The sequence below is a fragment of the Pelodiscus sinensis genome, chromosome 6 (genome assembly GCF_052426305.1).
Source record: "Pelodiscus sinensis isolate ZL-2025 chromosome 6, ASM5242630v1, whole genome shotgun sequence".
Lineage (NCBI taxonomy): Eukaryota > Metazoa > Chordata > Testudines > Trionychidae > Pelodiscus > Pelodiscus sinensis.
Genome location: NC_143057.1, coordinates 88,107,188 through 88,121,729, shown reverse-complemented (window position 1 = coordinate 88,121,729; position 14,542 = coordinate 88,107,188). Strand labels below are relative to the sequence as shown.

At 48.4% G+C, this 14,542-nt stretch overlaps 1 protein-coding gene across 2 annotated transcripts in view; it reads left to right on the top strand.

The window, feature by feature from the left end:
• Window positions 1-8,253: 8,253 nt before the first annotated feature.
• The window catches only part of ARSB (arylsulfatase B), a 101,902-nt gene continuing 95,613 nt past the window's right edge, over window positions 8,254-14,542 (top strand). Inside the window, exons 1-3 of one of the 2 annotated variants that reach the window (XM_075932330.2) lie at window positions 8,447-8,585; window positions 11,011-11,747; window positions 12,419-12,528. In XM_075932330.2, the coding sequence (XP_075788445.2) occupies window positions 11,570-11,747; window positions 12,419-12,528 (288 nt within the window). In that variant the 5' untranslated portion in view covers window positions 8,447-8,585; window positions 11,011-11,569. Of the gene's footprint in view, window positions 8,586-11,010; window positions 11,748-12,418; window positions 12,529-14,542 lie in introns of both variants that reach the window. The other variant, XM_014571538.4, reaches the window with a different exon arrangement.

Here is a 14,542-nt window from a genome sequence, read left to right as displayed (position 1 = left end):
ATAACTTTTGGGGTCATTTTTTTTTTTGCTCAACAACTTTGGTCTCCCTCAACAGAATATTTCCCCCCGTGTTTTTTCTTGCGGGGAGGAGGGGGGGTGTTCAGTATTTTTGGTTAAACCATCTGGCAACCTTATTCCTGCCTCTCCTGGTGCTGCAGACCATGCTGTGCCCCAGAAGCAGCCAGCAGCAGGTTACCACTCCATGGGAGTGTGGAACTAGTGCTCAGGGCAGGAGCAGTGCATGGAGCCCTGTGTGCACACACACACCCCGTCATCTAGGGGCTAGACCTGATGCTGGCTGCTTCTGGGGCGCAGCACAGTCCGTGGTGCCAGGAGAGGCAGGTATAGTAGGTCAGGATTTACTGTTGTGGTGCCCTGACAAGTCTCCTGCTCCATCAATGATGATAACCAGAAGTCTGCATACATGTGTGCTCAATCATATGTACCGTGTTGACTTGTGCAATTAGTCAATACAGCAGACTCCGAGAGTGTCTCCAAAGACCATAAATCAGAAAATGATCAAAGGTGCCCGCCAAGTTTATTGTTAAGTGAAGTACACTAGTAGTTATCTGTAGACTCTACTGAACCACTATGCATATGTACCCATAACAATGGACACAGCTCAGTCAATGGGAGGTCCCACTACCTGCTAGGCTTGACAAAGACTGCCCCCCAAGACACCACTTTATATACAGTTAAAAAAAAATTACACATTACTCCTGGCAGGTCAGGATGCCACCCTCTGACATTGCCAGGTTACCACCTTCTGATGCTACTTAGATGCCAGCCATCACCCTGAACTTTGTGGTTCAATTGATACATCTCTATCCATCATGCTGTCATTTTAGACCCTTTCCTGAACATGGTTCTGTGGGGAGTGTAGGTCTTTTTTAGGGTCTTTTTTAACAAGCTGGTGGTACCATCCTTTTGGAATGTGCTTTCAACTTATGACCAGTACCAATTACTGTTTTACATCTGGGCCTATTACCAATTAATGTTTTGCACTCTCAGCCCTGTTTGTGCCATGTTCTGTGAGCAGGGGCCTGCCTCTTGCTCACAGCTTATCTTTGTTTTAAATTAGCCAAGTTTTGACCAGCTAGGCCTTAGGCCTCAAACCCAGCCTGTACTACATTTGTTTTAGGACCTCATCTTACTACAAGTAGCCTGCCTTAGCACCCCCACTGGTCACTTGATCACCCTGCAGCAATGAGACCCACTGTCTGACATTCCATGACGCAGGATTGGGTCGCAACCTGTAGTTTGAAAATCACTGGCTTTATGGTTAGCCCAATCTGCACTTGCATGGTCATTTAAGGATTTGTAATGTCCAATAAAAACATGACATTTAAATCAGGACAGACATAGACAGGAAGAGGTCATAGGAAGGAATAATGGGGGACTGTTTCTTTAAGGGCTTGGAAGCAGGAACCTGGCTAGGCTCAACTCTTCCCCCAACTAATTGGGTATAACTGTAGGAAGAGGAGTCCCATGGAGGTTGCCTCATGCCTCACAATAGGGTAGGGCTAGGGGATCAGCTGGACTGAGATGGGGATGGGAAGACTGTACTAGCTGAATTATACTTTGAGGGGAGATGGAAGTTATAATGGAGAATACTTAAATCAGTTTTCCACCAGAGGAAGACTGGTCACAGATTAGGAAAAATAAAAGAGTGGACATGCAAGAGCTAGAAGAAGCAAAAGCAGGCAGAAATACAGTACAATCTGTTATAATAATGAAATCACTAGTCAAAGATGTGAAAACAGGGGGATATAAACCCTCTGAAAGTGGCAGAGTGGATTTAAAAAGTGCTGGAGGCAGAGGAAAAGCTAGAAAGCTACGAAAAGCAAGGAGCCCTTGGGGAAACTATTAAAGGTTAAAATTATAGCAAAACTGAAAATGAGCTGCCAACCGTCTGAGTATCTGACAGAATCAAGATAAGTTGTATCCCTATCAAAATGACTGAAGAGGAAGCAAAACAACTCATATGAGATGATAAGATACTATGTGTTGAGTGGCTAAACAGCAAGAGAGAAGGGCAAAGGAAGACATCCACAGCTGTGCTAGTTGCATTTAAAGAAGAAACATGATAAGAAAGCAATGCAAATATTTTAATAAGACCAGTCATTGAGAAAGGATGCCAAGCATTTGGTTCAGCATGAAAAAAGAAGAAGTTAAGGTACATCTCCACAGCAGCACTTACGCCGAATAAGCTATACAATTGAGCTATGTCAATTGCATAGCTTAAGTCAAAATAGCTTATTTTGGCTTTTGGCGCTGTCTACACAGCAGGAAGTCAGAGAAAGAGCACTCTTCCTCCGACTTCCCTCACTCCTTGTAAAATGAGGGTTACAGGAATCAGAGTAAGAAGTTCTCCCACTTGACATTATTTTGACATTATATCGAAATAACTGCTTGTAGTGTAGATGCAGACTATGTTATTTCAGAATAACTGATGTATTATTCCAAAATAACTCTATCCAAGCCTAAGCATTATGCATTGCATGTGGTGCCTTCATCATGACCCCTTTGTGGGTAATGCAGATAGCTGCTGGTAAAATGCCTAGAGACTGTTAAAATTAAATGACTGGACTTAATTTTTTGGCAAAAATTATAGGAAACAGGGAAAATGGAAATGCTAACAAATATGTGGAGAATGCTGGTAATTCAGTGGACAACATGAGATAGGGGAAAAGTGTGTTCAAAAGAACTAAGAGGAAAGAAATACCTAAAAGAAATTAGCATATGTAGCCTTGGGGGAAAGGCATTATAGGTGGAAAATCTCTCCCCCATATAAATGTGGAATTACATAATGAAATTAAAAGGGGGGGAAAGAGAAGTAAATGTTTTAACACTGCCAAGTGGCAATATATATGATAGGGGGCCACCATTTCTAAATATTTATGGATGAGTCTAAAGATGAGAAAACCAGAAGAGTGGAGGCAGCATTTTGTGTCCCAATACTTGAAATGAATAAATCCATTAGACTATCAACATCTGTAGTCATTATCATGGCCACACTAGCAGGGCTAATATTGCTGTTACATTGGAGATATATATATATAGAGAGAGAGAGCGATATCTATATCTATATCTATATTGGTAGCTCTACTTGTAGGACACTAGCTTAAACAGTAAGTTGGCCTTTATTGATAAATGAAAGATAGACTGTCTGAGACATGCAAGGGCAAAGAAATGGCTGATCTGATCCTCTTGGAATATATGTTGATGGGGCATTTTATATAACAATTTCAGGCATCTAAAAGTGATGAACTTTACACCAAAATGCCTCGTAAGAACATTAGGAGAATGGGGTACCAAAAAAAAAAAAAAAAAAAGCGAGAGAGAAAAGACAAGGACAATAACTATATATCATAAAATCCAGTAACTATCATTATAGACTTAGAATGTGAGTTTGCTACACCATAAAATACAAAAAGAACAAAGCAGACACGTTTGGGAAGGCTATCTTGCTGAACTTTCTGATAGCCCAATTAGAAAGGTACTTTGCTGAAGGAAACTGAGAAAAGATATACAGCCGGTTTAATTTATGAAAGTCAGCTCTAAGAAGAGGATTGAGGGGAGTTCCTGCTTGAAGGAAGGAGATAGAATTCTCTAAGGCAAGTGGCCTGAGAAACCTGCTAGAAAAGGGTAGCTGATCCTAGTAAAGTTAGTAAATGTCTGAAGTCTAATTAAAGAAAAGGATACAGTTGAGGGGAAAGCTGGTACAGGCATCAAAGCTGGCTACACTTCAACTTAGCTCTTGAAGCAAAAACTAGAGAATCTGATTAATGGATCCCAGCCCCTTATGATTATTTGTTAATAAATTAAGCGTTTTGAAAGAGGGAGATCCTTTTTGAAATTTTATAACTCAGCTGAAGAGAAGAGAAGCAGAGCCCACATCCCATGCCATGCCTAACTGAAAGGAGGTGGTCTGGTTGACCTTCCTGCCATCACAACTGTATTTTCACTTATCTCTAGTTCTTTATTTGTTGAGTGCTCTGAGGGGGGGAATATGTATGCTGCTTTGGTTGAGTTGACACATAAAAAGAATATTCTTTTATATACGTGATTGCTTCTCTTTCTCAACCATCCCAAGTCTTTTTTGAAGATAGTATTTAGTAAATCATATGTATAATACCCAAAATACTGTACATAAGCACTGTAGAGTTTTTATTAATGTCTTTTCCCAGTTAGTGTAGTCATGTTTAAACTTCAGATGTCACTCCTATATACTAACATTGGATTATGCTGTCATATAGTTTTATTTGTCATCTGTATTTATCCACTGATTTATTTAATGGTGTAGAAGGTCCAAAGAGCTTTTCTTCTAATTCTTCTGTACCCAGCAGGATGCTCTCCAATGCTTTTATTATGATGCTGAGGAATGTCTGTGTATTCTGTGTCAGTTTCTAATTCATTTTGGTGGGTTTTGTTGTTGTTTTTAATCCATATTTGTTATCTTGCTATACAGGTTAATTTCTAAAACCTGCAGTATGTTTCTATTAACTGAAGGTTCCTTTGGACCCCATTTTATGTGTGTAATAGATCATCCCCCAGAACAGGCATTTTATGATTGAGGTATTTACAGGAGGTCCCAGGGTTGAGGAATCTGGTAGATATACCTGTCTCACTTTTCTTTTTTGTTTGAAAGCCTCTGTCTGCATATAATTTATTTTGGCCTGTGTTAGAGTATGTCTACGCTACAGTGAATAGTTAATTCGAAATAAGTTATTTTGAAATAACACGTCTACACACAAAATACATTTCGAAATAGCGTTTTGCTATTTTGAAATAGCGCATCCACACTGAGTGGATGCTGAATCTCATTTAAGGCCAGCCGGAACCAGGTCTGGCAGGGCATCAGGTCAGGAGTTAGTTTGTGTGGCTGCTGCCTGAGGCTATCTGAGGCCTGTGCTTAAAAGGACCCCCTATGACAGCCAGTTCTCAGCTTTCCCTGCTTGCTTGCCTACCTCGATGAGGGACAGCAAAGCATTTTGTCCCTGTGTGTTCTGGCTGTCCTCACTCGGGACACCACAGCACTCTGCAACATGGAGCCAGAGCTGCCCCTGGGCACTCTGGTGCTTCTCATGGATGCGTTGCTGCGAGCCTGGCTGCACTTTCTGCAGGCTGCCATCCGAGAGGTCCATCAGGAGGTCCTGCAGGAGAGCTTCTACCCTGAGGAGAACTAAGAGCCTCCCAGGTCTGCCCCACTGGGGGCTTGATCTTCATTCCTCCCTCATGTCCTTCCACTTACCCCTCCCTAGCCCCCCTTCCTGATGTCAAATAAAATACACGTATTTTCATGAATACAAACTCTCTCTATTTAACAAAACTGGGGGGAGGAATGAAACTCTGGTGAGACTCGGGAAAAGAGGTGGGAGAGGGGAAGAGAGACGGTGGGAGTGCGGAGGGGAAAACCTGGGAGGAGGGAGCTGGAAGGGGAAAGTAAGGGGAAGAAAGGGGAGGGGAAACTCAGGGTTCAGGGTTGGGGGGGTCTCAACAGACCAACTTGATTTTCAAGCGAACCTGCTCCTGGGTTCGCATGTGGCCTTTGGTGGCCAGGCTGGCAGCTATCCTGCCATAGATGACTGTGTTCCTCCGTCTAGTGCAGAGATCGTGGTCATTGGGGGCATCCCCCCCAAACCTGAATAAGGTCTGTGATCTCCACCTGGGACCAGGAATGCGCCCGCCTTCTCCGGGCCCTGGCAGGCTCCTGGGAGCTGGAAGACTGCTCCTGGGGAGCAGTGGAGGGCTGGCTGCCAGCAGGGCCAGCTTTAGGCCGATTCAGCTGATTCCCCAGCGTGGGGCCCCGCATGCGTTGTACTCCCAGGACACTGCGCATGTGTGGGCTCACAGCGCATGCGTCGTGACATCCGGGACACACGGGGCATGCGTCATGCCTCCGGCGCGCAACGCATGCACCATGCCACCCGGGGCCCCGCGCATGTGCGGCCCCACCCCCGGAATTAGGCCCCACGTTCTGTTGAGCCGGCCCTGGCTGCCAGTGGCTTGCTGGCTCATGTTTTGGGCCAGGAGCAGTGACTGCTGGCTCTGGGCTGGCAGGCTTGGAGCTGGCACAGGCACTGTGGCTAGAGTCAACCCCTTTAAGGGCTCCTGGGAGGGGGAGGGAGAGGAGTGTTCTTGGTTGAGGCTTAGAGGACACCCTGGGAAGGCTGGAGGCCCCCTATTTCGATATAAGTGTCTACACAGCAATTATTTCGAAATAGCTATTTCGAATTTGGCATTATTCCTCATGGAATGAGGTTTACCAAATTCTAAATAAGCCCTCCGTTATTTCGAATTAATTTCAAAATAATGGTTTGGCTGTGTAGACATACCCATAGTGAACTGGTATAAACATTTAGTTATGTTTTTCCACCTGTTTTCCTTTTGTCACAGTTTAAAGTTCAGACCTAAATGTCAAATAAAGTAAAAATATTTGGAAAAATCTGCAAAGCAGGCCACTATTTTTATTGTTAACTGCCTTTTTTCTTGGATTTGTTCACTGTTTTAGTGTTTTAAATAATGATATTATCTGGACGCGTGATTTCTTCAGCTTAAGTTTATGGGATTTCTTTCAGTTACTATGTGTACATTGGTTTGTCTAATAGAGTTTGGTACACAATAGCCAAGGCCATCCCAAGGTGGGGGGTGCAGGGCCTGAGGCAATCCCCTCCCCATAGGTCCAAGTATGGAGCCTGGGATAATCCTCCGCCCTGCCCCTCCCAAAAGCTCGGGCCCTTCCCCACATGGCCTGGGGGCCCTCCACAACTGTGACAATGGGAGCCAGAGCGGCATGGCAGCCTGCTCTGTTCCACTGCATCACCCTCCTGGTCTGTTGCGCCCTGCTTCTCCATAGTGTCGGGAATTGGGCCGGGGTGCTCTGCTTCCCACCGCCATAGAGAATTGGAGCACAGAAGGTCAGGAGAGGGCAGTGGGACAGAGTGGAGCAGGCTTCTAGGTCACTTTGGATCCTACTGCCATGGTGAGGGTGGGGGCAACCTCTTCTGCTGCCCCAGAAGGCCTCTGGCCCTACATTATTCCCTGGGTCCCATTCATAGGACAGTTGGGACAGCTGCTGTGAGGCTCCCACGAACCCAGGGCCTGTGGAGGTTGTCCCGAACTGTCCTATGGACAGGACAGCTCTGACTATAGCCCCAGTGTTTTTATGAGAATGTCTATTTGCTTTTAACTTTTCACTACGGGTATGTCTACACTGCATTCTTTCGAGAGAGGAATGCAAATACAGGCGAGCGAAATTGCAAATGAAGCACGGATTTGAATTTCCTGCGCTTCATTTGTATAATTGCGCCCGGGTGCTTTTTTGAAATACTCTATTTCGAAAGAAAAACGCAGTCTAGACTGGGTGGGGGGAGTTTAAAAAAAACAAACCCTTCTTTCGTAATAACCCTTACTCCTTAAAAATTGAGGTATAATGGTTATTTTGAAAGAAGGGGTTTTTCTCAAAATAACCGCGTCTAAACATTGCATGATTTTCTGTGTATTTTTAACTTAAAGGGGTATTTGCTTTCCAGTATCTTTTTGACAGTGCGGGTCAAAGAACTTTTCTTGTTTTTAAGTTTCAGAGTGGTAGCTGTGTTAGTATTAGCAGAAAAAACTTAAAAACTAACAAATAGTCTTGTAGCACTTTGGAGACTAACAAAAAATGTAGATGGTATTATGAGCTTTCGTGGACACAATCCACAATCTACATTTTTTTTAGTCTGTAAGGTGCTGCAAGACTATTTGCTATTTTTTAAGGTTTCTTTCTTATTTTTGTTTTCTTTCTGACAGAGGAAGAGTTCTGTGAGAGGTGGGGTTGCTTTTGATGCTGCTGATCAGAGGTTTGTAGTGTTTTTTTAGTGGTGACTTTGAAGTCCACGTTTGTGCAGGGATGTATCTGTCTGCGGTTCTAGTGTTGTCAGCTCCCTTCATAATTCCCCTGGGTTCCCACAAAGCTTCTTTGGAGGTCTGTGCAGAATGGGTGGTGCTGGAGAGGTTAGCTGCACTGGCAGAGGCTGTCAGGGGAAGAAACTTCTCTGAATTTGACCTGCCTGCTTTGTCGTGTGGGATGGGCCGGCCGAAGTACAGTCCTTGCCCACCCTGAGGCCACTGGCCTGTGGCACGGGCAAAGCACTAGGCTGGTGCCTTGCTCTGTGGAAAGGGCGGAACCTCGGTCCTTTCCCTTCCCCGGCTGCGTGTGGGGGCGGGCCCGGGGCGGGGCCCCTGGCCCTATGCAGGGGGCGGAGTGCTGAAGTCGCTGGTCCTGTGCCCCGCCCCGCCGACCAATTCCTGGTTGAGCTGCGGGCGGCATGTCGGGGCGTCCGGGGCTCGGCCTGGGCTCAGCGCGGCTCCCGCTGCTCCTGTGCTGCCTGCGCCTGTGCCTGACGGGCAGCGCGGCGCCCCCGCACCTGGTGGTGGTGCTGGCCGATGACCTGGGCTGGCACGACGTGGGCTGGCACGACTCCCTCATCCGCACCCCGCACCTGGATGCGCTGGGGGCGGGCGGGGTGCGGCTGGAGCGCTACTACACGCAGCCCCTGTGCACCCCGTCCCGGAGCCAGTTGCTCACCGGCAGGTACCAGGTAGGCCAGTAAGCCCGGTCCCAGCGCCGCCTGGGCAGCGCCAAGCCCGGCAGGGGCTCCGGGGGTGGGCAGGGGCATGGGGAGGTTCCCCTGAGATGCTGAGCGTGGCACTGGCTTGTCCCTGAGCTACTTTGGCGGGAGGGCCCCGCATTAGGGGCACAAGCTGGGGGTGGGGGCGTGTGAGCCTCTCCCGACCCCTCTAAGTCCTCCCCAGTCTCAGCAAGGGACTGGCAGTATTAGGCGCCTCAGCCCGCCCTAGCCAAGGGTGACGCTTTCAGGAGCTCCTAAGCCCCATGGATTGCGGGGCTGCCTTGTTAAAGGTAGTTAGGCATGGGAAGATGAAGGGAGACACCGAATGGAGTTACGAAAGGACCAAATGACTTTTAATCAACGGATTTAGGCTCCTTAAAAATCACGTGAGCCCGTTTGAAAATTTTACCCTACATTTTCTGAATACATTAGCTAAGACCAACAGAACTAGGGGACATTATTTTTTCTAGCTCTCTGTACAGAGGAAAAAACCTAAATTCCTGTGGAGGATTGTTACTTTTTAGTAAAGATGATAGCTGCCCTGCATCTGACGAAGTGGGTCTTTGCCCACGAAAGCTTATGCTCCAACACTTCAGTTAGTCTATAAGGTGCCACAGGACTCCTCGTCGCTTTTGCAGATACAGACTAACACGGCTACCCCTCTGATACTTGACGCCCTGTAGTAAATAACACATACAAGACTATTTGGGAGGGAGAGCCATCTAGTGGGTTCTTGCATTGCTCTCTCCCGCAGTAAAATAACAGGATTGTATTATAGTACATGCTTATTAGTAGCAACATATCAGTTAATTTTTGCTGTCTTAATCCAAAGTGGCTTTTGCTGTTACAGAACAAGCAGACAATTCAAAGTAAGGAAAGTGTTCTCAGGGGAAATGTTTATAAGAAGCAATTACTCTTCCAATGTGCCTACGACAGGGCCTAAAAACTTGTCAACTGTGTGTCTAGCCTGGTATTGCATATCATTGGTGGTGTGGTAATGTCCTATCAAGAGAACTTAACTTTTTGCTTGTCAGCAAAACAATACCATAGTAGGTTACAGTGTAAAGTACTTGGAGAGAAAAAAATCTGTAAATGTAAGAAGTCTGAGCTCTTCAGATTGTATATAAACTTGTGCACAGTTTCTGATACCTTGTTATGGTAGGACTGAAAGAGCTATTTGTCAGATGTACTTGTCCTTTCAAATGCCTAATCTAGTTAGGTTTTTATGCTCAAACGTAGAAATTAAGTGCCGTTGAAACTTTACAAGAAACACAGAAGTCAGTGATGTGACTTCTACTGATATTTTGAGAATTGTGAAATTTGTGTGCTGTTTATTTTTTCATTTCATAACTTACCTTGAGAGAGGGTTATGTTTGCGGATAAGCTACATAACTAATGTATATATCAGCTACACACTGGCTAATTTGCTTTTGGCTTAGCTGTGTTAGAAATATGGACTAACGTTAGAGAACATAGCCCACTATGACTTGGCCTTTTTTTCCTAACGTGTCTGGTAAAACACATTTTATTCCATCTGAGTAGGTCAGAGGAATAAGGAAAAAATCAAGACTTGCTAATACACTGTGACCTATTTGTGAGCTGTTAGTGTAACAACAGCCAAACTACAATACTCTTCTTCCATCTTGATCCACCACATTGTCCTACCTGGGAAATTGAATATGTGATGGTGTGGGCACAGGCAGGGAGATCAGAAATAAGATTTCCTTTGCTTCTTTCAAACCTGCCTTATGATTCTTTAGCCATTCCAGGCCTGGACTCTCGATTTATGTATACCTCTGTCTTCCAAAGCACTTGTAGCTTAACTGGCATACATAGTGTGGTGCCATTAGCTGCTCCAGATTGTTATGCACACAAACCTTCTTTGTAATGTGGATATGCTATCCTAACAAGATTGTATGTGGCATAGAGAGGCCCTGACTTCCTTCCCCCTATTTCCCAACCAGAGGTCAAGTCACATATTGCTTTGTGTCTCATTTAGACCCCTTATATAAATATTTGGAACGTTCTTGTGACGTTGTACAGACTTGCAAATGAGAGATGCTGTCACATAGTATTCTCTTCCTTCTCTGTAACTTCTGGCTCTCTCTGAGTATGTCTACACTACAGCTGTTTTCCCAACAAAACTTGAGTTACGACCACACTGCAATCACATTCTTTTGAAGGTAAATCGAAAGAACAGAGGAGTTATTCCAAGTGCGGTAAACCTCTTCTTATGAGGAAGATTGCCTTTTTCGAAAGAGCTCTTTCAGAAAAAGGCGTGTGGGGAGGAAGGTTTTTTTTTTCGAAAGACGGGGCTTTCAGGAAATAACACAGGTGCCGTGGTGGACACTCCATCCATACTAACCACAACTCTATGGTTCCTGTCTCCTGCCAGTTCTTAAAGCTGCAGGCACTGGGGACAAGCTTTGTGAGAGGAAGCCAGCCCTTGGAGCAGCACCTGACTGCACGGCTCTCCCTGCCACACAACTCAGAGCTATGGCTGAGCAACAAGTCCTTCCTCCATCCCCCTGAGACCTTCCCTGGCCTTCACAGGAAGCAGCCCCAGGGCTCCCAGGGCCCACCCGGGGCCAGCAAACGCTGTCCTTGCTCCTGGTCCGGGCAGAGATCTTGACCCTCTTGGAGATGTGGGGGAAGAGGCCACCTTGCAGGATCCCCACTTCCGGAGGCACAATGCTGACATTTATGGACGGATGGCCAAGGCTCCGGCTGAGAGGGGACACCACCCCCACACCTTGGACCACGTAAGGAGCAAGGTCAAGGAGCTGTGCTAGGGATGCGCCAGGGCCAGGGATCGCAGCTCTCACTGCAGGGCAGGACCACACTTGTGTCCATATTACGAGGAGCTACACAGAATCCTTGGGGGTGGTGAAGCACTGTTACAGGTGGGGAAAGGTGTCCTTTCCCCACCTGTAACAGTGGACTCGAGGCTCGAGATGCCTGTGGTTGCCCCACTGGAGCTCCTTGATGATGATGATGAGGAGGAGGACAACGAACAGAAGCTGCAGGAGGAGGAGGAGGACATGGCCAGTATGGTCACCCTCATCCTGGAGCCAGTACCCCATGCCTTGGACATCTCCCAGGCATCCCCTGACACCGGGGAGGGATCATCAGGTGAGTGCTGTCAGTTTTACACACACAGGGCAGGGGAGGCGGGTGCAGAGGGGATAGGGAGCGATCGTCGCTCATCCTGGGCAGTGTGCTGCACTCCGTGCATGTGCAGCGGCAGTGTTCACCATGTGGCCTCAGGAGCTAGCTGCAAAGCACCCACAGGCTCATGCTCAAGGGCTGTGTGGGATTCCCAACCATATCTGACCCCTGGGGGGATACCACCCCCCACCAGACACTGCTGGAAGCAGACTGGACACAAGGGCGCACGCACAACTCCAAGCTCTCTTAGGAGTATTGCAGACAGCCATGCCTGCATGCTCAAGGAACCACCTGCTCTTGCAGACAGTGCTGCCAGGTGCAGGTGTGTGCAGCCCCCATGAAAGTCCAGGCTGCTCCAGGCCCCTCTTCCGCCCATGGCATCCCACTGTAGCCAGACACTTCCCTTGTTTGCTTGCCCATAGGACAGGGGTGGGGGTAGGAGGAAGGGTGGTCCCCTGGGCACCTCAGGCCTCTGTGAGACAGGTCCTGTAGTGCAGGCCACACATGGCCTGGCTCACGAGACAGCCTCCTCCTCTGGACCAAGGACTGTTGGTCACTGCTCACACAGGAGGGCATGGCCTCATGCACAGTATTTGCAGGGATGATTGACCACCTCTCCCTCTTTTCCTCCACAGCCAGACAAGATGTCGCTGAGGAGCAATCCATGCCATCAGAAGCAGCCGCCCGACCCCAGGGGAGTCACATGGCTGTCGTGCGTGATATGCAACAAACCCTGGCCCAAAAGGTCCGGGATGACGCCAGGTGGCACAACCAAATGTGGGATCATCTTGTGCAGCAAAGTGAAAACTTGTGTGCTACCATCTGGGAAGTGATGGCACACCCAGCTCCTATTCCCATTCTAGCCTTCCCCACTCCAGCTCCCCCTGCCATACCCCTGGTCCTGCCCCCCTCCCAGCCATCCCTGACTCCACTCCAGCCCCTCATCCTGCCTACCTCCCAGTGGTCCCATGCCCCAGCCACTCCTGTGTTCGTCGAGGTTCCTGGACCTGAGGTGGCTCCACTAGCTGCCCCACATGCCACTCGCAGCACTGAACCTCCTCCTCCCTCCAGGTTCTCTGCTCCCCTCCTCCCCAGTTACTGTTCTTTTTTTAAAAAAAGTTGTAGTTCCACTCAAAACTGGTGTGTTCATTGGGAGTACAGGGAAGGGAAGAAGGGAGGGGTTGTGGTTGGAAAGGTATAGGGGACCAAGACAGAGGCCCCTATTGGGGAGGCGCTGGGGAGAATTACTGCTGGGGTCCTTCAGAGAGACTCTCCCTCAGGGCCTCTCAGAAGTACCTGATGTGCCTGGCGGATGGCTGCTGACCGTGGCTGTTCAGAGGCCCTCTGCCCCAGGAGGAAGGCCTCCCCCTTGTTCTCCACAATATTGTGGAGGATACAACACACCGTGACCACCTCAGGGATGTTGTGCTCCCCCACGTTGAGGTGGGTCAGGAGGCACCTGAACCACTCCTTGAAGCACTCAAAGGTGCATTCGACCTGCATCTGGGCCCGGTTGAGGTACGCATTGAATTGTTCCCTGCTGGGGTGCAGGGGGCCAGTGTAGGGCTTCATGAGCCATGGCATGAGTGGGTAGGCCATGTCCCTGACGATGCACAGTGGCATCTGGATGTCCCCCATGAGAAAGTCCCTCTGGGGGAAGAGTGTGCCAGCCTCCAGGTTGTGGTAGAGGCTGAAGTTTTTGAATATGCGGGCATCATGTGTCCTGCCCGACCACCCAATGAAAATGTCCAAAAACTGTCCATGGTGGTTGACCGGGGACTGCAGCACCATGTAGAAATAGCCCTTTCTGTTGATGCAGTGCATGGACTGGGATGTGGGTTCCATCTATGGCTCCTCTGCAGTTGGAGAACCCCAGGGCGGCGAATCCTGCAACAATGGGGTCCAGGTGTCTGAGGCGGATGACCCTGCCCAGCAGGATGGAGTTGATGGCCCTCACAATCTGCAGAAGACGACAAAGAAACAAACAAAACAGATATTGGGTGGGGGAAGTGCTGGAGCCCTTAGGAGGTGCCTGCCTCTCTTCCCTTCCCCCCTCAAACACCTCTGGAGCCACCCCATCAGGGCTGTATGAGGGCAGGATGGCACAACTCCCCAGGGACAGGGCTTCCCTCCCTCCCTCCCTCAGGCCATCCCACACCGCCCCACTCCCTTTTCTCTAGGGTCCCCCCTCCCCGCCCTTCAGGGACAAGAGTGTCTTACCTCCATGAAGGAGGGCCCTGACAGTGGACTTCCTCATGCCAAACTGGTTGGCCAACAGGTAGCTGTCTGGGATGGTGAGCTTACAGACAGTGATGGCAACCCGCTTCTCCAGAGCCACAGATAGATGTCACACCGAAGGGCAGGGGCAAACCAGGCACACAGTTCCATAAAGGTAGCCTTCCACATGTGGAAGTTGTTGAGTCACTGCTGGTCATCCCACTGCTCCATCACCAGCTGGTTCCACCAGTCAGAACTGGTGTCCAGTCTCCAGAATCATCTCTCTATCGTGGGGTCTGGGTGCAAGGGCCTTGCTCCCACATCCAGGCAGAGGGACTCATAGATGAGCTCAGAGGCTGAGCCATCAAGACAGTTTGCATAAACTGCTGCAGAACCCGCAGCATGGTAGTGTAGGGCCATCACATGCCCATGGGTAGCTCCAGCTCCGTAGCAAAAAGAATGCTGTGGTGTCCAAAAGCTGGGCAACCAAAGCATGCATTGCACAAACTTTGCTGTCCCTCGGAGAGGTAGGCAAGCCTGCA